Source organism: Protomyctophum bolini, assembly GCF_963924005.1.
Source record: "Protomyctophum bolini genome assembly, chromosome: 3".
Classification (NCBI taxonomy): domain Eukaryota; kingdom Metazoa; phylum Chordata; class Actinopteri; order Myctophiformes; family Myctophidae; genus Protomyctophum; species Protomyctophum bolini.
Window position 1 is genome coordinate 25,831,763 of NC_137864.1, and position 22,695 is coordinate 25,854,457.

The window sequence follows — 22,695 nt, forward strand, 5'->3', positions numbered from 1 at the left end:
TCAGCTAACAGTTTGATAGGCGATTGTGCTCTAACTCTAACATATAGCAGTGGGAGAGGATTGCCTTGTAAATGGCATTCATTCAAGTTTTGTTTATTCTCGAAATTACACTGAGTAATCAAACTCATTTTCAGTATTGTCGAGACAGTAATACAATATCATATAGAAGAAAACATCAGAAGATCAGGAAAAGAAAAAACAAAAGATATACATGTGAATTACATAGGTTTACAAATGAAAAGCTAAGACACATTTTTAAAACGATCTAAAAACTGTTACATATTGTGGGGGTCTGGCATATGGTGTACACCCGTGTAACTATACTTTTAGTTAGTTAGTTACTGTACTATACTGTACTCTGTACTGTACGGTACAGTCCTTATTGTTCTAGTTATAGTGCTCAGTGTAATGGCCCAATCACCCAGCTCATACAACTAAGACTCAGTCCTTGCACAGCACTGTTCAACGGTGACCTGAGGCCCTTCCCCATCTGTCTCGTCTGCCATATCCTGTCTCTCTATTGTCGCTATCAATTAAAAGGCTTATAAATGCCATGAAATCTAATAAATAAATAAACAAATAAATAAATAAAACAATTTAATCCTTAGCTAATCGGGTGGAGGTGATGCTATGGGGCCGTTAGAAAACAGATAGCTTATTATTAGCTAGACTAGGATCGTTGTGTAGAGAAGTTTGACTCAAGTCTTATAGCATCAATATATTTTTAGCTCATTTTATTTAGCAATATAATCAGTCAAGAAGATCATGGCTGCAGAATCAATTGATCTTTCATTCCTAACCGCTAGGTGATTGGACTTTCTTTTCCTTTTTAATGGAATACAGAGACAGCCAGTTCCAACAGCTCGCCATAAGTGTCTGAGTTGATTTAGTGAAGAGCAAGACATGTCCATCGTCTTTCCTCATTTATTAGTACATTTTATGAGTAAAAATGTGTTGGTTTTAGAATGGATTCTTTGACACTATGGTGGGATACTATTGAACTGACAACTGTTATGTGTGTGTGTGTGCCTCTTGACTGATTATAAGACTATCCGTGACTCGTGAGCAAAATATATATTGATAACCACTTCAGTTTTTTGCTATAATGTACCAGTTTCAGGGGATAAGGTTGGAAAGTTGTTCCATGACATTCTGATTGTGTACTCGCTTACAAACATCCTACATCTATACAAAGGTATTGGGCAAGGCAGGCAACCATGGCGCCATCGTATTTTGACTCCTTCACAGACAACTCCAAACTAGCATTGTCTGCAGAACCATCAACACAAAAGGACAAGCATACTGAGTGTGAGTGTGTGTGAGTGTGTGTGTGTGTGTGTGTGTGTGTGTGTGTGTGTGTGTGTGTGTGTGTGTATGTGCGTGCGCGCGAGCGCACATGCTTGCGTGTGAGTAAGTAAATAAGTAAGCAAAGGGTCAGTACAGTAGTAGGTATTTCCAAACCATAACAATATTTATATCCAATATCAGTACTGTCAAGGTTTGGAAATACCCAAGGAGGACTATGGCGTGGGTGGGGAAAGATATTTGGTCTCCAGCTGCATGGCGGGATGACAGCGGAGAGGATTGTGAAGCCTGCTCCAGATGTTCCAGCACCTTCTTTCCTGGAATTCTACATCTGAATTGGATTAAATGTTGTTTTTCTGCAGCTGGGCCCAAACATGTGCCTTACTGCTGCTGATAGGGCTGTGCTGCAGTGTGTTGGCTTGCACTGGACTGTCAGGGACTGACCGCCAAGCCTGGTTGGTTGGTTGGTTGGTTGGTTGGAGGTATAGGACTGGCTAGTTCAAGTTTCAATTTTTAAAAAATGTAAAAAAAAAGCTTGCAGCATGCCACGAAGTGACGCACTGTATTATTGCTATGGAAATAAAAAGGTTCATATCACCCAGCTGTATTTAGTTCAAGAAGGTATCAAGTCCAGTGGTCCAGGCGCATGCCACATATAGGCTTTGGCCTGACAGCGCGTCGCGTCGCGTCGCGTTCATGACGACCGTTGCTGCATGTCTCTCCCCTTCTCTCTCTCCCTCTTTCCTGTCTATCTTCACCTGATACTATCAATAAAGGCAGAAAAGCCAAAAAAGAAAAAAAATAAGGTATCAATTTGGGTGTTCCATTTGAAACCTCATTGGGACATGGATGGCAAGAGCTTCAGTCACAGAGACTCAGCTGTTTCAACAGGAATAGTGTCTAAAGTGTGACTGCATTTCCATCTATAGGAAACACATCTGTAAATAGGGTCGGGAATTGTGGTTGAAACGTAGTACATGTTCGATGGCCGTTATGCTCTTGTTTTGGTGTGAGATATAAGGAAAAACAGAAAATAATTTCTTCTTCATGTGACTGAGAATGACAATTTAGGATATGATCGGACTCTGAAGTTAGAGAGGGATGTTATAGTAAACTCCTCATTACAAAGACAAATGCACATTTGAGTCTTCGGTGGTGCAAAATAAACAACAGCATAGGGACTACCGTAGTCTACTGAGATGTGGAAAAAAATCGATATGTGTGAGCATGCAGGGCCTGAAATATATTTATTTTTGAAAGAATACATACTTCTTACCTCAGATTGCATTCTGTCTCTCTGCTCAAAGTTACCGTAAGTGACTCTAACTATGCTTTAGTCCGTCTCTTTCTTCTTCTACTCTGGCCTTAAGTCTTTCTTATAGTGGCTTGTCTAGTCTTGTCTCTGTGCTCTATTATGTTATTCTGTCTCTGGCTCTGCTTCATGTCTTAATCCATATAACAACTTTGTTAAAACTAAAATCATAACAAATAGTCTACTTCACTTCCACATATGTTGACTTGACATTGATCTGCACATCTGACAAAAGTCTGCACTATTATTTGCCAAGTTACTCCAGCGGCCCATGGACCAAACCTGGCCCGGCAGAGATAATATCTGGTCCGGTAAATGCATGATGTTGTAAATAATGTACAATATCTGACTGTCCCACATAGGCTATAATGTCCAAATAGAGAATCTAACTAACCCAACCTTTATCCGTGTTGAGAGTGAATCACAGACAGGTGTTTCACATTGTTTCTCTCCATATCCAAGAAAAGACCTTGAGCTTCTATTCTATGTAAGAGTTTGTTTATCTCTGTTCGAAAGGTTCGAAAGACTGTTTTGGTCCAATTGAAAAACATTTTTATTTATTTTTATTTTTAATTAACAAATCCTCCGCAAATGCAACATTCAAGGATGTGGCGATTGTGGCCTGCAGAAAATGATTACCGTCGTACACAATCTAAGCAATCTTTTCTATCTACATCTGTAACATCAGTGTGCAGTTATAGCGCACAAATTCTAATTCTAATTCTAATCAAGTTATTATATACTTTAGTTTATACATTATAGTTATTATTGTATATAAGATGGTCTGCTGCAAGTTCCAGTTCTTAAATTAGGTTCGATTAGGTTCTGGCGGCCTGCCCACCATGTAATGAATCGGCCCAACTGGACGAATTAATTTGCCGACCCCTCTTTTAGCCAATGCGGATAACATTTTATCTTCCCCTTCCTCTTGCTCTCGTCTCTGTCACTGATTTTGGTTTCTTTATAACCAATTTTGTGCAGCGTTTTGCCAGTCAGCGATGGTTTTAAAAGCACTGCCATTTCCCACGGACATGAAAGAAACGCTGCTCGTGCACTGATTAATGTGCACGTCATGGGGACGCGCTGCTACAGGCGCACTCTGCTCCGACTAGCTCTGTCTTGCATTTCATCCAGTTATGTCATTGGATTCACAAAACATTGTATTGCTAGATTTGCTACAGTATAGGGGGTTCATTGTAGAGATGTGGAGGAAGATCGCGGGCACCATGGTTGTGTGAAAGCGTTCACCAGACTTATTATTAAAACAACAATGTTAGAATGCTGTTCCATCCCTCCAGTTATGTTTCAGACAGACTCAATATATGCTTGGTACATTAATGTACAGGCATGGGATGATATTATTTTACAATTTTGTGTCCTGATTATCCTAACCCAAATAATGCGGTTAATGATACTACCTAATATAGTACACATAAGATGGTTCCTGCCCAGTACCCAACAGCAACAATATTGGAGTTGGACAATGCTAAACATACTCACATCTTCTTATACGCACCGCTATGACTGGGAGCCTAATTTGCCCGGTTGAGATCGTTCAGGACTATTCATGTAATGAATTTTAGCAACAGAGAGTCAGCGGTGGAGGGATTCGTAAATAGCCTGCATTTTCTACTTCCTTCCCTCCACCTGTGGATTGTGCAACGAGCACGTGTGTGCGTGTGTGTTTTTTGTGTAGCGACCTGCAGTCATCGGCAGTCAGGAAGTGTGCTGGCGATGACAGATATGTTGAAATAAATCTGGGGCCTGTTTCCTGCCTTGCTCGCCGTGAGACACGGAGACAATGCAACCATGCTGGCACCTGGGACTTCACACATCTGGGACACTAGTCCTACTTCACACATCTGCGCTTAAACATATTTCCCTTCATGTCTCTGCCTCTCTTTCCCTCCCTCTCTCTCTTTCTCCCCCCAGACAGACACACACGCACACACACACGCACATACACACACACACACACACACACACACACACACACACACACACACACACACACACACACACACACACACACACACACACACACACACACACACACACACACACACACACACACACACACACACACACACACACACACACACACACCATCATGCCCTCACTCTCTCTGTCTGTCTGCCTCTCTCTCTCTCTGTCTCTCTGTCTCACTCTCTATCAAACTCTTTCTCTGTTTAATGCACGCATTATCAACTACCTTTTTACTGCCAAACTGTCTCATAGCTATCATTCTCTCTCATTCTCTCTCTCGCACGCACGCACAGATGCATGGACGGACGCACACACACACAGCTCATACTCCCTCCCCTTCCCGACCTGCTGGCAAATCAGTCCTCCTGCTTTTAGAGTAGCCAATGTGATTGGGGTGGCCACACTAAATATAGTGCAACTTGCAGCTTTCCTGTATATGTGGTTGGCAATAGTAGGCCTCCAATGACTCCACAACACAACATGTGCATGTAACTTGTAAACAGCACCTGTTCTCATCAAACCTCCATGCCTGTTTGTCGGTATGTTGAGGGCCCACACATACAGTAGCTGATAAAGATAGAAATGGCTATTTATTCATCCAGTAATCTGAAAGGACCAGAATAACTGGAGTGAGCCGCCCGCGAGTGATGTTTTTGTTCCTGCTCGTAGGAAATCCAATCCACCACTCTATTTACTGTCAGAGAGAGACGCATCCTCACCCTGAGTCAGTAGGTATAAAAAGATGGGGCAGACTTCTGATAAACTGTCGTCTGTGTGTGTGTGTGTGTGTGTGTGTGTGTGTGTGTGTGTGTGTGCGCGCGCGCTTGTGCGTATGTGTGGGAGTGTGTGTGTGTGTCTATGTGTGTGTTTTTGATTGATTGATTGATTTATTGAAATATTTATTAACAGTTTGCAGAATTACAGTACAATTCAAGCACAACTCAAATCAATACAAAGACTGTTAACTGTGAGTGGACGACCCAATAAAGCATTTGTGTGAGATAGAGAGAGAGAGAGAGAGATAGAGAGAGAGAGAGCTCAGCTCAAACCCAGTGTGACTGCTTCTGCCAGTGGAGGTTGTGTTGATGTTTTGTTTAAAATAAAAATAATTCTTAACAACTTGATTTGTAGAGCATAATCAACAGAACGCCTTTTTAACGTCTCTCTGAAGCACACGTTTTACACAGAGAAAAATCTCATATTGATTATATTCCTACTCAAGATTTAACCACTTAAACGCCCTATTCTGGACATGTCTTACTGTAGTAGGTGACCATTCTGCAAACATATGCAAACATTTGGCGACTTATATAGCAGAGCTAGAAATTCCCAACGCGTCCAGTTGTATATCTGCTATTTTCAGCAAAGACATGGTGTAGACGGAAAAACTATACAGCATATATATATATATATATAAGTTTGAGTGGTTAAATGTGTATGTGGCTTGGATCAGTTGCAACATTCCTGTCATACAGTGAATCATGTTGCTTTGTTGTTCTGGGGCTGACACAGTCCTGGCTGTAAGGGATATTTGTGAGGTGGCACTGTTGGTAATGTGACGACGAGCTATCTAGAGAATGTCTGATTCAGATTCAGGGTCTGAAGCAGAAGTGGGTGTCCTTTTCTGACTCCTCTGCCACTGCACATTCCCAGAAGCCGTAATAGGATGACATCATCAGTCCGCACCTTCGCCTGGATATTGTTCTGTCCAGTGGGTCAGTGATCTGATGACACACACCGGCCATTAACGTAGCGTGCTCACACACACACACACACGCACGCACGCACGCACGCACGCACGCACGCACGCACGCACGCACGCACGCACGCACGCACGCACGCACGCACGCACGCACGCACGCACGCACGCACGCACGCACGCACGCACGCACACACACACACACACACACACACACACACACACACACACACACACACACACACACACACACACACACACACACACACACACACACACACACACACACACACAGATGAGCTGACTGTGTCCACTTGTTAACATTCCATTTGAGGCAGGGCTGCTCTTATCCATAGTAACTGACTCAGTGTGTCAGTAGCACACAAGTAGCCAAGCCCAGGGGTTCCAAAGGCTCTGGGGTTCCAGATAGCCTCTAGCTATCTGGTCTTTAATAGTTAAATTAACCCTCGAGATTTTACTGTATAGAGATGTGTTTTTTGTTTTGTTTCTTCGTTCTTTCTAACGTTTCTCCATTTTTCCTTCTCTGTCTCTCTTTCTAGGAAAGAAGTCCTCAGCGGAAGCTTTGCAAGCAAGGGTTACCAGGACACCGTTCTGTAACAACTGTAACTGGAGTCACACACGCCTCTCCCTCCAGCTTCCCTTTAGCCTTCCGTCCCCCGAAAGACCTTTTCAGAAGAGGGAGAGGAAGAGTGATAGAACAGGAAGAGAGAGAGAGAGAGAGAGAGAGAGGGAGGCCAGCCAGCCCCCACTGAAACATGAACGTCACCTCGCTGTTCTCCTTCACCAGCCCGGCGGTCAAGAGGCTGCTGGGCTGGAAGCAGGGCGACGAGGAGGAGAAGTGGGCCGAGAAGGCGGTGGACGCCCTGGTGAAGAAGCTGAAGAAGAAGAAGGGAGCCATGGAGGAGCTGGAGAGGGCGCTGAGCTGCCCCGGTCAGGTCAGCAACTGTGTGACCATCCCCCGCTCCCTGGACGGCCGGCTGCAGGTGTCCCACAGGAAGGGCCTGCCCCACGTCATCTACTGCAGGTATCGACCCATTCTGACCTGAGATCAGATTCTAAAATGTCTTCTACATCCTGACAGTTTTCTGAAAAAGCTATGTTTCTATGTCAGTCGTTCTTCGATATTTTTCAAAAATAGCAAGCTCGTAGCTCGTAGCAGATCTACAAGCTCATAGCACGCCACCGAGTGGCGCGCTATGAGCTTGTAGATCTGCTATTTTTCAATAGCTAAAACATAACATAACACCAAAACACCAAAAGGGGTTCCCGCCCAAAATGGGTTAAGTTGATCATTCATTGGCACACAAATAATTGCGATTTAACTGTGTTTTTGGCATTGGAAATTGGAACATTATGAATAGAAATAACATTTCTGCTTGCCTTTTAGGCTCAGTAATGAAAAGGTGCACAGGGCAGATATGACAAATAACTGAAACGGAAATAGCTGACCTACAAGCTTATACTGTAAGCTTGTAGATGCTGCTATATGTGCTTTTTTGTATGAACATCGTTCATCATGGAAACGATTATTACAATTTTGACAAATTAATTATTGATTATTTCAATGAATTGCGATTATCTCAAATAATTGCGATTAGGCGATTATTTTGTAATAATTGTGACAACCCTAACTGCAGGGTGTGGCGCTGGCCCGACCTGCAGTCCCACCATGAGCTGAAGGCCCTGGAGTGCTGCGAGTTCCCGTTCGGATCCAAGCAGAAGGACGTGTGCATCAACCCGTACCACTATAAGAGGGTGGACAGCCCAGGTGAGCTGACGCAGAGTTTTCCTATTGTCGCTGTCGGGTGGAAAAAAAGATCTTCTAAATCCTCCAGTTTTCTGAAATAAATATTTTTACGATTTTTCAAAAATAGCAGACCTACAAGCTTGTAGATCTGCTTTTTTTCAATAGCTAAATTATAACATAATGTTTAAAACACCAAAAGGGGTTCCCGCACAAAATGGGTTAAAAAAGCAAACAAAAACAAACGTGTTCTAACTTCAAATGGATGGCTGTAGTTATTATTTAGTCACAAGCTCTTGTTAATTATTTTAATTGGTAGAATATTAATAAAACCCACAGATAGACGTAACAACGTTCGACCTGGCGTAACTACAAGTATGTTTATCTACGAGATAGGCAAACCCAATCAGACAATGGGACAGCACTGTTCAGAACACAGTAAAAGTGTGGTGGTAGTGAATGAAAGTCTAGAGAATGTATAATTGTGTAAAATCTGTCTGTCAGTAATGAAAAGGTGCACAGGGCAGATATGACAAATAACCGGGCCGGCCACCTGGCCATGTTCCTGGGGGTCCGGATGTACCCCCACACGGTAACTGTCATTTCTCAACCTTTTTGGACGCGGGAAAGCTCGCCGGAACCGGGCCAGCCCCCGGGGACCCCCACACACACAACAGTTTCACCGCTCACTTCACACAGGTGTGATTTTTTCACGCAACAGCTACGTCTGTCTCTACTCATTTTTGCACCAGAGATAAAGTTAAGCTTCACTGAGCAAATGACTTAAAAAGACCAACTCCACGAGTCATTTTGGCCGCTCTGTAGAGCATTAACCTTGGAAGTGCTCGCCCCCCCAACAACAGCTTCAGCAGATGTTCACTCCTTTCTGATCCTCCGTCTTTGATATCCTCTCCTCCTGTCAACGACCAGTTTATCTGTTTGAGCCCAGAGCCAAAAGCACCATGCGGCTTTTATCCATACGGCTGAGGACAGGCCAGAGTGTTACTGTGTTGTGTGGGTGTACACTGTAGTGTGTGTGTGTGTGTGTGTGTGTGTGTGTGTGTGTGTGTGTGTGTGTGTGTGTGTGTGTGTGTGTGTGTGTGTGTGTGTGTGTGCGTGCATGCGTGCGTGCGTGCGTGCGTGCGTGCGTGCGTGTGTGCGTGCGTGAGAAAGAGAAGGATTGAAGTCTTTCTTCCTGTGATCTTCATGTACTTTTTCAAAGAGAGACCAAACACTATCTGTTGTCTCTCTGAGAAGATCAGGGTCAGCTGACAAGACAGAAACAGCTGTCCACAGGGGTGTGTGTGTGTGTGTGTGTGTGTGTGTGAGATGCGTGTAGGGGGGGAAGGAAATTCCAGCTGGGGTAGAATGAGGGCTTTGTTTTGGCCATGTTCTGCCCGGCTGGCCCAAACGCTCTCTCTCTCTCTCTCTCTCTCTCTCTCTCTCTCTCTCTCTCTCTCTCTCTCTCTCTCTCTCTCTCTCTCTCTCTCTCTCACACACACACACACACACACACACACACACACACACACACACACACACACACACACACACACACACACACACACACACACACACACCCTTCTTTTTTTTTGACAGACACATTTTTATTGACACAGACACAAATGTACACACATACGGTACTGTACACACACACACACACACACACACACACACGGCGGACTGTGCAGACTGTTTCTCTGAGGATCGCTGGGACAGGAAGCCTGTCACCCACACACAATGGGAGGAAGGAGGGGCCGACGGCCGCGCACACTTTTGTTAGAGCAGCGGGTGAAGGACAGGAGGTCAAAGGTCAACCCACCCCAGAACACCTGTCTGTCTACACTGAACCACTCCCTCCTACACCCCCCTGTCTGTCACCTCTACACACACACACACACACACACGCACACGCACACGCGCGCACGAGCGAGCACATCCTGTCTGCCCCCTTTCCCGTTGTATCAAACAACAGTGTTAAGTGTCAAGGCCCAGATTGTGGACCTTGTAACCTTGTAAGCAAGATGTTTGTAACTAATATGTTAAACACACATGTTAATATCACAGTGTGTCGATGTTTAATTGTTCATTGTGTACGACTGTGTCAGAACCTCTCACACACTTTCGGGTTGAGAAACATATGCGTTTGTAGTATAGCCACAGGCTAACAGCCCTATACACACACTAGCCAAGGGCCCCCCTTCTCGCATGTCAGTACAAATTTTATTTGTCCACACAGGTATTTATAGACACAAGCGGAGCATATCTCTGTGGTTTGTATCTCCTTGCACCTCATAGCGTTCGCCCTCGACGTGAATAGCAGCCGGGGATCTTTGCCCCAAGTGATGAATTCCTCCAGAGAGGCTCACCTCAAAGATGTTTTTTCAGAGGAGAATGTCTGGGAGCCACGGCCAAATACTGCTGGCTAAAACCAACAGGGCTGTGAGTGAGCAGACATTTGAAAAATGCAGGGCCATCTGCACCCGGCCGGTAGGATGATAGATAGGGAGGGGGGAGGTTTATTTTGTAGTTATTAAAACGTGTGCATGCGTGCTTGTGGGTGTCTGTGCAAGCGTTTGTGTATATTATGTGTACGACTCAGAACAGGTATGAACTCACAAGCATGACAAAGAAACGATCAGCCAAGAAATCAAAGTTCAAAAGGTTTAATCCAGTAAACAGGCGTGGGTTAGAACCAGGAGATCAATCAGAGAAGGCACATTAATCTACCGGGATCAGGGTCCAGGGAAGCAGGATGAGAATCTGGTTCAGAATCAGGTAATAATGCTGAAAGGCTTAGCCTATGTGACTAAATAATAACTATATTGGATTGGAACAAACGGTTTTGGACATGCAAGGTGTCCGTTCGACAGTAATGATATACTGGGGGACTAAAGAGGGAATGAGCTACAGTACAGGTGGGTAAAACCAGGTGGCGGTAATGAGGTGGCGGCTTCTCACACGGGAATGGAAGGATCTGGAATCACATGAGAATTAGTGTCCATGAAAACAAATGAGTAGACGGAATGAATGAAGTATGAATCAGGGAGATCAGGAAGGATTCATGATGTGTGTGTGGATGTGGGTGGGTGTGTTTATGTGTGTACGTGACTGCGTGTGTGTGTGTGTGTGTGTGTGTGTGTGTGTGTGTGTGTGTGCGTGTGCGTGTGCGTGACTGTGTGTGTGTGTGTGTGTGTGTGTGTGTGTGTGTGTGCGACTGTGTGTGCGTCTGCGTGTGAGTGTGTGTGTGTGTGTGTGTGTGTGTGTGTGTGTGTGTGTGTGTGTGTGTGTGTGTGTGTGTGTGTGTGTGTGTGTGTGTGTGTGTCTGCGTGTGCGTGAGTGTTCGTGTGTGTGTGTGTGTGTGTGTGTGTGTGTGTGTGTGTGTGTGTGTGTGGGAGTGAACAGTGTCAGCTAGACTCATGGAGCTTACTGACACAAAGAGAAATGCTAACCAGCACCCGGCCTCTCCTCGTCTAGCAGGTCAAACATTACATCAGAGGGTGAGGCAGAATGCACTGTTAATAAGAGTTAATGGCGCATCATGTGTGAATTCTTATAAAGCACACCTGCACAGACAAAGCTGTAACATAAATCCTCATCGTCATATTGTTCTAGTTTCTATAAAGGATTGTAGATTTAGACCATTAATTTGAATGTCATTTCAAGTAAAGAAGAAAAATCAGTCGAGATGTTGATGTGAATTGTTTTGTTCCCATTGTCATTGAGACTAATGCTCCTCCTAATACAATAATAATCTAATCTAATTTATAATCTATCTGTATCTATCCATTATGAGGCTGGTGTTTGAATGTGACCTACAGTAAAATTCCGAAGCCAATTTAACACCCCCCAGCCCACCTGAACCATTGATATAAGAGCTGAGACTCCATTCCACTAAACAGTTAGCTAACCCTTTATTATACTTTGTTGGTGGTGGCGTAAAATGTACAAACATAGAGAAAATAACCGATCTACAAGCTCACGATGCATTGCATAGATCTGCTATTCTCATTTTAAAAAGAACTGTTGATTGATTGTAATCAAGGCAAACATTTTCAAGTATCATGATGTTGATTTGAAATCATATCAGCCCTAATTATTTTTTCTTGCTGTAACTCTTCGCCTTAACGAACCTAGTATGCTAGTGTTGATTGCTAACCAATCTTCCGCCTATCACCTCTCTCCTCAGTGCTGCCCCCTGTGTTGGTACCCAGGAACAGCGAGTTCAACGCCAAGCACACCATGCTGCCACGCTTCCGCAACCCCCTGCAGCAGAATGAGCCACACATGCCCCAGAATGCCACCTTCCCAGAATCCTTCGCCCAGGGCAACACCATCACCATGCCCTTCCCCCCACACTCGCCGGGAAACAGCTACCCCAACTCGCCAGGCAGTGGCAGCAGCAGCGCCACCTTGCCGCATTCGCCCACCAGCACTGACCCCGGCAGTCCGTTCCAGATGCCAGGTGAGATGCCCACAGCGATGCCGTGGTTTCTATTGGTGTGATCCCACATCCACTCCGTTTGCAGTTGTTGCCTTTGTTTGGTACCCTCCAATCAGCGCCGCCGCCAGACGCTGTGCACTGTGCGTAGGGCAACATGCAGAGGGGGCCAACAAAATGCGCCAAGCCGATCCTCATAATAATAATTGTCTCCACCAGGCCGAAGGCATGAAGGACATGGCTGGGGGGCAGGACAAACATATCATGCGTGGGGCAACCAAATAGCCAGTGGCGCCCCTGCCTCCAATCCCTGCCTCCAATCCCTAATACTCATGAGTGCATGAGTGTCAGGACTGGCAAGAATAGATGGAAAAAACAAAGTGTCCACATTGTCAAAATAAAACCTGTTCATATAGGGGGTAGCTGGATAACATGGCTGTGTGCGTGCGTGTGTGCGTCCATGCGTGCGTGAGTGTGTGTGTGTGTGTGTGTGTGTGTGTGTGTGTGTGTGTGTGTGTGTGTGTGTGTGTGTGTGTGTGTGTGTGTGTGTGTGTGTGTGTGTGTGTGTGTGTGTGTGTGTGTGTGTGTGTGTGCGTGCGTGCGTGCGTGCGTGCGTGTGTGTGTGTGTGATTATGAGTATTACTCATGCCATTTTTCTCACGTCCATTTTCCTTCACCTCCCCAATGCAGAGACTCCTCCTCCAGCGTACATGCCCCCAGAGGAGCCAATGACACAGGACTGCCCCCAGCCAATGGACACCAACCTCCTGGTACCCGCTCTTCCCCTGGAGGGCACTAACAACAGGCCAGGTAACCATGGTGACGCTTGCCAGCGCACGCACGCACGCACAACACACAACACATACACAACACACACACACACACACACACACACACACACACACACACACACACACACACACACACACACACACACACACACACACACACACACACACACACACACACACACACACACACACACAGTTTCTCCCACGACAGTGTCGCTTGTCGGTGCATGGTGTGACATCATCCCCACAGCTGCACCTGCTCCTCAAATACAGTATCTGCAGGTGCAGATATTTCTGGGAACCCAGAGTTTTGTGAATGGATTTTATCACTGTTTTGCGGTGTCAAGGCTTTATGCACAAATGCCTGGAAACAGAAATAGAACCTCAGCTGAGCTGGCAGACCGCATGCTTTAACGGGTAATTTCAACAATCAAAGACGTGTGGAAAAGGATGGCACTTAGGGTCTGTCTATGTGTGTATGTACAACCCCCAGGGGAAGTTCAAAGCCTCTGCCAATTAAGCTCGGTCTTAGAGCAAGCTTTTATGAGCCCCCGTAAAACCTCTGGGCTTATGTCATCTCTGCCGGTGGTAATCGCCTGAAACTCGTTAAGGAGCCACTTCACTAATTACCTCCAAACTTCTACATGTGAAATGTTGACGGCCTTAATTGCCGCTACCTCAGCTCTGTGGTTTGGCTCTATATTGAGTTGGATGAGGCTTTGCCTCCCACAACTGAACGAATAATGGACCCTACGCAGGAAGGATGTTGATAGGTTAAGATTAATCATTTGTTTAATCAGAATCGGAATTCTTAACTATATACGCCTTATCAGACGACGTCACACTGATAAGCACCAGCATGCACGTGCAGGCTGGCAGCACAAGACCACCACCTCTCATAAGATGCAATGGAAAAGCTGCACTCACGTGTAAAAACGGCAGCAGAGCCTATTTGTACACGGCTGCACGCGCACATGCAGCCCATCAAGTATAATTTATGCTTCGTCCCACGATGGTGTCGCGCACGCAGACCTCTACACTCAAAACAGTGGCATCCGCAACGCGATGTGAGCTTGTATATCAGCTGTTCTCTGCGTGCAATACTGTTGCGCAATGAAGTATAAATGTCTCCTAGGGTGCACCTCACTAGCCAACACACAATGAAGTATAAATGTCTCCTAGGATGCACCTCACTAGCCAACACACAATGAAGTATAAATGTCTCCTAGGGTGCACCTCACTAGCCAACACAATGAAGTATAAATGTCTCCTAGGGTGCACCTCACTAGCCAACACACAATGAAGTATAAATGTCTCCTAGGGTGCACCTCACTAGCCATCACACAATGAAGTATAAATGTCTCCTAGGGTGCACCTCACTAGCCAACACACAATGAAGTATAAATGTCTCCTAGGGTGCACCTCACTAGCCAACACACAATGAAGTATAAATGTCTCCTAGGGTGCACCTCACTAGCCAACACACAATGAAGTATAAATGTCTCCTAGGGTGCACCTCACTAGCCAACACACAATGAAGTATAAATGTCTCCTAGGGTGCACCTCACTAGCCATCACACAATGAAGTATAAATGTCTCCTAGGATGCACCTCACTAGCCAACACACAATGAAGTATAAATGTCTCCTAGGGTGCACCTCACTAGCCAACACACAATGAAGTATAAATGTCTCCTAGGGTGCACCTCACTAGCCATCACACAATGAAGTATAAATGTCTCCTAGGGTGCACCTCACTAGCCAACACACAATGAAGTATAAATGTCTCCTAGGGTGCACCTCACTAGCCAACACACAATGAAGTATAAATGTCTCCTAGGGTGCACCTCACTAGCCAACACACAATGAAGTATAAATGTCTCCTAGGGTGCACCTCACTAGCCAACACACAATGAAGTATAAATGTCTCCTAGGGTGCACCTCACTAGCCAACACACAATGAAGTATAAATGTCTCCTAGGGTGCACCTCACTAGCCAACACACAATGAAGTATAAATGTCTCCTAGGGTGCACCTCACTAGCCAACACACAATGAAGTATAAATGTCTCCTAGGGTGCACCTCACTAGCCATCACACAATGAAGTATAAATGTCTCCTAGGGTGCACCTCACTAGCCAACACACAATGAAGTATAAATGTCTCCTAGGGTGCACCTCACTAGCCATCACACAATGAAGTATAAATGTCTCCTAGGGTGCACCTCACTAGCCAACACACAATGAAGTATAAATGTCTCCTAGGGTGCACCTCACTAGCCAACACACAATGAAGTATAAATGTCTCCTAGGGTGCACCTCACTAGCCAACACACAATGAAGTATAAATGTCTCCTAGGGTGCACCTCACTAGCCAACACACAATGAAGTATAAATGTCTCCTAGGGTGCACCTCACTAGCCATCACACAATGAAGTATAAATGTCTCCTAGGGTGCACCTCACTAGCCAACACACAATGAAGTATAAATGTCTCCTAGGGTGCACCTCACTAGCCATCACACAAGAGAGGTTGAATGAATTGAAACCAGCGCTCCCCAAAACAACAAGTTTGGAGATTTGTTGGGAATACATGAAACAGTCACCCGTTTGACCAGTCTCAATGTTTGTAAACAAATAATTGGTCTATATATTTGTACACACAAGGAATTTGGCATAGTGTAGTGTCAGATTACACAATATTAACTAATTTACCGCCAACAGTGCCAGCTGGGGGCGGGCTCAGGGCGCCATCGAGTCATTTAAAGGTGTAGGGAAACGGAAATGGTGGGCATTTATTATATTATAAGTTATTTTGAAGCAGTACGCATGGTGTGTGTTTGTTTACAAGTCAGATAGTCGGCCAGCTGTACCAGTTTACTATTATGTGGCTTATTTCTACCCTATAATGTTTTCAGATAGATTTTCTAGCGTGATGATTAAGTTGAAACCGAGTAATACACTGTCTGTATGTCATCTTGAATGGGAATAAAAACTGAGGATTTCTGTAATCAGTAGCAGCTGTGTTGGACAGTGTTGGGCGGATGCACAGATATGGGGAATTAAACGGGTGAGCTTCATTTTTATTGGCTTTTATCGATGTGGGCCTCGACATGTCCTCCCGCAGTACGTTTTCGTTTTCAGGAAGTAATTAAAATTCCATTTATGGACTTTTGATATAAAAATACACAAAAATGAAAATGTACCCATTTTTTTGGCATCCATTGTTAGGTATGCTCATATGATGACTACGGATGTGGTCTAAAAGTGTGAGAAACATATTTTTCATTTCACTACGCCTTTAATAGACGAAGCATCTTATTCTGAAAGCCGTTTCACTCAGAAACCGAGAATCAGGAAGTACAAATCTGCTATGTAACATGCCCCGCGATTGTCATTTAATCACGCACGCACGCACACACACACACACACACACACACACACACACACACACACACACACACACACACACACACACACACACACACACACACACACACACACACACACACACACACACAGGGACAGTATTGGCGGGAATGAGCTGTTGTTGATGAAATGTGCACTGCATGGAAGTGGGAATTTTGTGGAGTTTTTCAGCTCTTTTCCACAAGCTGCATCCTGTGCAGGGGAGAAGGGGAGAGGCCTTTCCATTGTCGGCCGGTTCTGGGAACACTGCAGACAAAACACACCTGCAAGCTAGTGCCCAATGCTGCAGAGGAGGTTTAGGAGAGGTATGCGCTTAGATAAACACCATTTATTCCTCCCTGGGAGAGGGGCGAGGCCAGCTGGCACAGGCATACCCAATATACCAGGCGTATGAGGCCACAGTGGCAGGGCACTCATCTGCCCTTCCTTCTTAATAAAGACTGGCACACAGATTGCAAGGCAGTCTGCATGAGTTGGCCTGCATTGATTTTGGTCGGGGCAAGTATATACTGTATAGACAAGTGCAGCCCGTGGAGCCCATGTGTTTGAATCAAATTTTTGTCATGACTTCCAGAGGATTGTTTTAGAAGATTTGGCTTTTACAGTGGGATTAGATGGACCGCTGAGTGTCAGCAGACGTGCACAGCTGGCTATGGTTGCTGACACTTCATCTTAGACCTGCACAGAGGTCCTGTTTTAGATCCAATGCAGCAGTAAATCTATATGTGATTATTATGTGTGTGTCTGCGTATGTGTTCCTCTACTTCTAACGCTCAAAGACATCCACTCATTGTAACAGTGTTGTCTATATAAAATTCTGCATTGTTTTATTCACAATTTTTTTTACAATTCCTTTGTCTTAATGTCATAGCAGGAAAACACTTTGTAAAATCTGTTTTTGCTATATACAATTATTGCGACCAGAGGTCGCAGATAACTATGAAACCTTGCGTTTTTGTCACCTCCCTCACAATCCCCGTCACTCTGACACGTCACCTAACTCAAATCCCCGTCCCTCACCCCAGGCAAGCCCACAGGTCATCGTGACATCACGTGACATCAGTCCCCGGGTCTCCCAAAACAAGCCCCCAGGTGCCCAGGTCATCGTGACATCACGTGAAAAAGTTCCATACATGGGCATTCCCAGCTGATACCCTTACAATCCCTGTTATGCCCATATATGGAGGTCCCTGACTGTGATCAATATTAAGCCCATATATGGGAATGCTAATATATATCCTATTGTGACAGTCTCGTGATAACCACTGTGGTTGCCGCAAAGGTCACAGTTAACTACTGTATGGAATCATGCATTTCCCGTCAGTCAGTCAAAATCACTCAAAACATACATGGGGAAAGCCCCCTGAGACCTCATCAAACCCTGTATATTCAATACACTGCCCCCGCTGCCACCCTTAGATCTCCATACTGAATATGGAAGCTGACCTGTTCTGACATTCCATATCTTGATCTGACCTCATCACACCCTGTACACTCAAGATACGCTCCATATATGGCCAGTGCACGCGACCTCACCCTTTAGGGCAAGGTCGCTTCTCGCCCCCAGGCGTCTTACTGGTTATTACTACTCTGATGGATTGCTGTGCAACTTCCCTTGTAGTAGAAAGACTCTTAGGTGTGTGTGTGTGTGTGTGTGTGTGTGTGTGTGTGTGTGTGTGTGTGTCTGTGCGTGCGTGTGCACTTGTGTGTGTGTGTGTGTTTGTGTGAGAGTCACATTGTGCTGATGGTGTGTAACATATCAATGTGTTTCCTGTGCAGATGTCCAGCCGGTAGCCTATGAAGAGCCGAAGCACTGGTGCTCCATTGTATACTACGAGCTCAACAACCGTGTGGGCGAAGCCTTCCAGGCCTCCTCCACCAGCGTGCTGGTCGACGGCTTCACGGACCCCTCCAACAACCGCAACCGCTTCTGCCTCGGCCTCCTCTCCAACGTCAACCGCAACTCCACCATCGAGAACACCCGGCGGCACATCGGCAAAGGTCTGTATTGAAGTCATAGAGTATATACGTATGAATAGAGAAGGCACCCAGAGGAAACCCTGAGGCGAAATGGACATAGTGGCCGAATGAAGGTATTGCAGCCTGGCCCCAAACACATGAACGCGCTGGTCCGTTGACTATCATTGTGCACGTTCACGACGGCAGCACGCTCGTTCGCGTTCGTGCGCGTTCGTGCACGTTCAACGGCAGCGCGTTCATGTGTTTGGGGCCAATCCATCCCAGAATGCTCTCTGTTCGTACCCGGAATGAGGAGTGAAATCGCCTCATGCGCTTTGGAGCAACTTAATGCAAGTGGATGGAAGGAGACCTCGGGTGCCCTCTCTATTCATATATACTCTAAGATTGAAGTACAGTATGAGCCAATGACAAGATGTAGAAAAGTAAAGCTGCCCACTCAATGTCGTTGTGGTGTTTGTCTGCGTATCGAACCATACGGCGTGAAGCTCCTCTCCTTTCCTGTATCTCACATACGCTGTGTCCTGCACAGCTGTGTCCTGCACAGCTGTGTCCTGCACAGTGTATGGGTCTAATTAGCAGCATAAAACGGAGCAATCTTCCGTGTGTCTCTGTTTTGATTAATTTGAAAACAAGAATGCCAGGTGCAGCAACCTCTTGTTGCGCCCATTTTCATTCGTTTTCGACGTTCTTTTGTTGGTTCACTCACTGTGTTTTCTTATGGCATTCCTATAACTTCAGTTAGCTCATAACATTAGCATGTTTATTTTTGCATGTTTATTTTTGTGGCTTTTGCCTTTATTTTATATTTTTTTATGGAGGGACAGACAGTAGGCTGACAGGAAATGGGAAGAGAGATGGGGGGTGACATGCAGTAAAGGCCGTCGGGATCGGGAGTCGAGCGGGTATCGGGAAGTCGGGAATTACCAACCAAGGTGCCTGGACCGCTGAGCCACGGCCCATGCCAGAGTATGGGTTTTTAATGCCGTTCAGACTATTGGTTTTTTGGGAAGTCTCCCATTGGCTTAGAGAGGTAGCCTAGAGGCAGCCAATCATGAAAAAGGGATCAGTACGGTTGTCGTCAGTAGTAGTAGTGGTGCGTGTTCTGAATAAACTAAATGCATTCATGATAGGACAATAAGGCTTCTACAAGGCCTCTACCCATCTGAACACACGAAATGCATTCATATAGGACACTATATTAGGACTGAAGTGTCACAGAAGATGGACAAATAGTGTGGCATTCACTAACCCGAAACACAAATCAAAGGCATGACCTTTAAACCTCCCCTCTGTCACATTATGTTCCCTTCCAGGGGTCCACCTGTACTACGTCGGTGGGGAGGTGTATGCAGAGTGTCTGAGTGACAGCAGCATCTTTGTCCAGAGTCGTAACTGTAATTACCACCACGGCTTCCATCCCACCACCGTCTGCAAGATCCCCAGCGGCTGCAGCCTCAAAATCTTCAACAATCAGGAGTTTGCCGAGCTGCTGGCCCAGTCTGTCAACCACGGCTTTGAGGCCGTCTATGAGCTCACCAAGATGTGCACTATCCGCATGAGCTTTGTCAAGGTTGCACACTTATTCTCTCTCTCTCTCTCTCTCTCTCTCTCTCTCTCTCTCTCTATCTCTATCTCTCTCACACACACACACACACACACACACACACACACACACACACACACACACACACACACACGCACACGCACATGCACGTCGCACACACATCATCACACAGAGTTCTCTGTAATATGCCTCGCTCTACATTGTAGTTAAGTGCTGTATTAGAGATTAGGTGGGCAGAACGGGCCACGGGGTCTTCAGAATGTGTTTTGAGACTCATGTGAAGTGCATAGCTTCGCCCAAGAAATGTGATTGGTCAAAGGCACGTTCCAAATGTGCAGCAGACTGCAGATAATTATCATAAGGCATGGCTTGGCAAGCCTGATTGGTTTCTATGCCAACACGTAGTGACCAGGAAGTGATCTCTCTCTTAAGCCCAAACCGCACTAATGCAACCGCACTCCTTGCACCAAGACAGTTTTAGACCGCACCACAAAGTAGATGTAAGTAGTTTTATGTTGCAAGGAGTTGCATGGCGAATCATTGGTGCGGTTTGGGCCTTATTTGAAAAAAATTCTGTCACTACTTCAAAAGGTGAAATGGTAACTGTGTGTGTGTGTGTGTGTGTGTGTGTGTGTGTGTGTGTGTGTGTGTGTGTGTGTGTGTGTGTGTGTGTGTGTGTGTGTGTGCGTGCGTGTGTGTGTGTGTGCGTGTGCGTGTGCATGTGCGTGTGTGTGTTTTAGGGCTGGGGTGCTGAGTACCACCGGCAGGATGTGACCAGCACACCTTGCTGGATCGAGATCCACCTGCACGGCCCCCTGCAATGGCTGGACAAGGTGCTCACCCAGATGGGTTCTCCCCACAACCCCATCTCCTCCGTGTCCTAGGCGCCATCTGTCCTCGGCCCGAGGCGGTCCACACCCCAGCATTTTGGTTCCAGTTTAGCGAGAGAATACTATAGGGGAGTCGTTAGCTGGCCCCCAGATTGGCACAAGGCAAAATCTACGAGTGTTAATTTGACTCTGAGACTGTGCAAAAGAGACAGCGAGACGTGCAGGCACTTCACGGACACTTATTTTATGGAACGCACCCATTTCTGGCAAAAGAACGTCACTATTGGCAAGACATCTTTTTTTTATTTGTAATAGTTGATATAGCTCCTGTTTGTAGACTCTCAGAGTTATACATGGATGAACCCATTTAGGCCTGGAACACTTATACATTGTTATACCTTTCAATCCAGGAACAGTTTGTGTAACAATAGCTGTTGCCATTTTTATATAGCAATTTATTATTTTTTGACATTTTTTAATTAACATTTTTTAATTTTCAGAAAACATTGGTCAAGATTTAGAAGGTGTTTCTAGAATGGGCCCCAGGTCTAAATGGGTTAACAACACTGACTGAGGGGTTTTACTGTGCATGGTGCTTCAGTCAACCCGCTCTCATCATCGATGATCATTAGAGGTGTTTGCTTGAAACACAAGCTGATCTTCGGGCCAGTAGGGTTTGTTGTCGGGTAGGATGGGGTTTCGGGGGTTGTTGAACAGTTTTATTTGTAATCTTACTTGAAGGATGTCTGAATTGGGCACATTTGCAGACAGGTTGAAGGGGGAGGGAAGGGCGGGAGGGGAGGGAAGGGCGGGTGGGTGATCGGGCAAGGAAAATGAGCATGTTACAACTGGAAGATACTTGAGCTTTGTGACCAACTGTAATAATCAGACCATCGCACTCAATTGTGACGCAAGTATCCTCCCCTGGTCTTGCTCCCACAATTTCTCCTCAACATTTCTCATTGTTCTTTTTCCCCCCTCTCACACAGTACCTAGTTTGCATCTCAATATTCCACTGGGAATCATCCAGATTATACAGAAGTGTAGTTAGCAATGATGACGGGACATTCCAGGTCAGCTACATTGCAGTTGTTCCACTAGATCTGCCTCTGCCAGCTACAGTAACTCTTTGCCAGACTGCAATGGAGTTGGCATGAAATGACTTCTAGACATGAACCAAGTTACCCAGGGTTTGGTCAATGAACAATAAGGTTGAACAAAATGAAATAAATGTTGAAATATTAAGTCTGAGAAATATTTACATTCAATTAAGACAGTAATGCCAGCAGTATGCTGAAATATCTCCTAGAATTATTTTTTCTTTTTCTTTATAGATTTGGAAAAATGTGTGTAAAATGTAACTTTTGCATTTAAATGTGAATGCAAAATGACATCAAAAATATTAAAAAGCTAATATGATGGCTTCATTTGGGGAGAGTTTGTAGGTGGTAAATGGGGTTTGGTGCAGTGGCATGGCAATGTGAGGGCATACGAGAATAATACATGTAATGTTAAAAAATGTTGCTCATCTTGTGTTACACTTGTGTTCAACTGACTTTTAAGAGAATAAAAATATGCCTAGTGTTTAGATATATTCA

The 22,695-nt window shown here is 45.3% G+C and overlaps 1 protein-coding gene across 1 annotated transcript in view; it reads left to right on the forward strand.

Annotated features, from left to right (window-relative positions):
* smad1 (SMAD family member 1) overlaps positions 1 to 21,873 on the forward strand; it is a 27,160-nt gene extending 5,287 nt beyond the window's left edge. The window contains exons 2-8 of the mRNA XM_080759708.1: positions 6,863 to 7,347; positions 7,961 to 8,091; positions 12,257 to 12,532; positions 13,199 to 13,318; positions 18,503 to 18,724; positions 20,017 to 20,273; positions 21,008 to 21,873. Of these exons, the coding sequence (XP_080615834.1) occupies positions 7,079 to 7,347; positions 7,961 to 8,091; positions 12,257 to 12,532; positions 13,199 to 13,318; positions 18,503 to 18,724; positions 20,017 to 20,273; positions 21,008 to 21,151 (1,419 nt within the window). The 5' untranslated portion in view covers positions 6,863 to 7,078 and the 3' untranslated portion in view covers positions 21,152 to 21,873. The remainder of the gene's footprint in view (positions 1 to 6,862; positions 7,348 to 7,960; positions 8,092 to 12,256; positions 12,533 to 13,198; positions 13,319 to 18,502; positions 18,725 to 20,016; positions 20,274 to 21,007) is intronic.
* Positions 21,874 to 22,695: the final 822 nt, after the last annotated feature.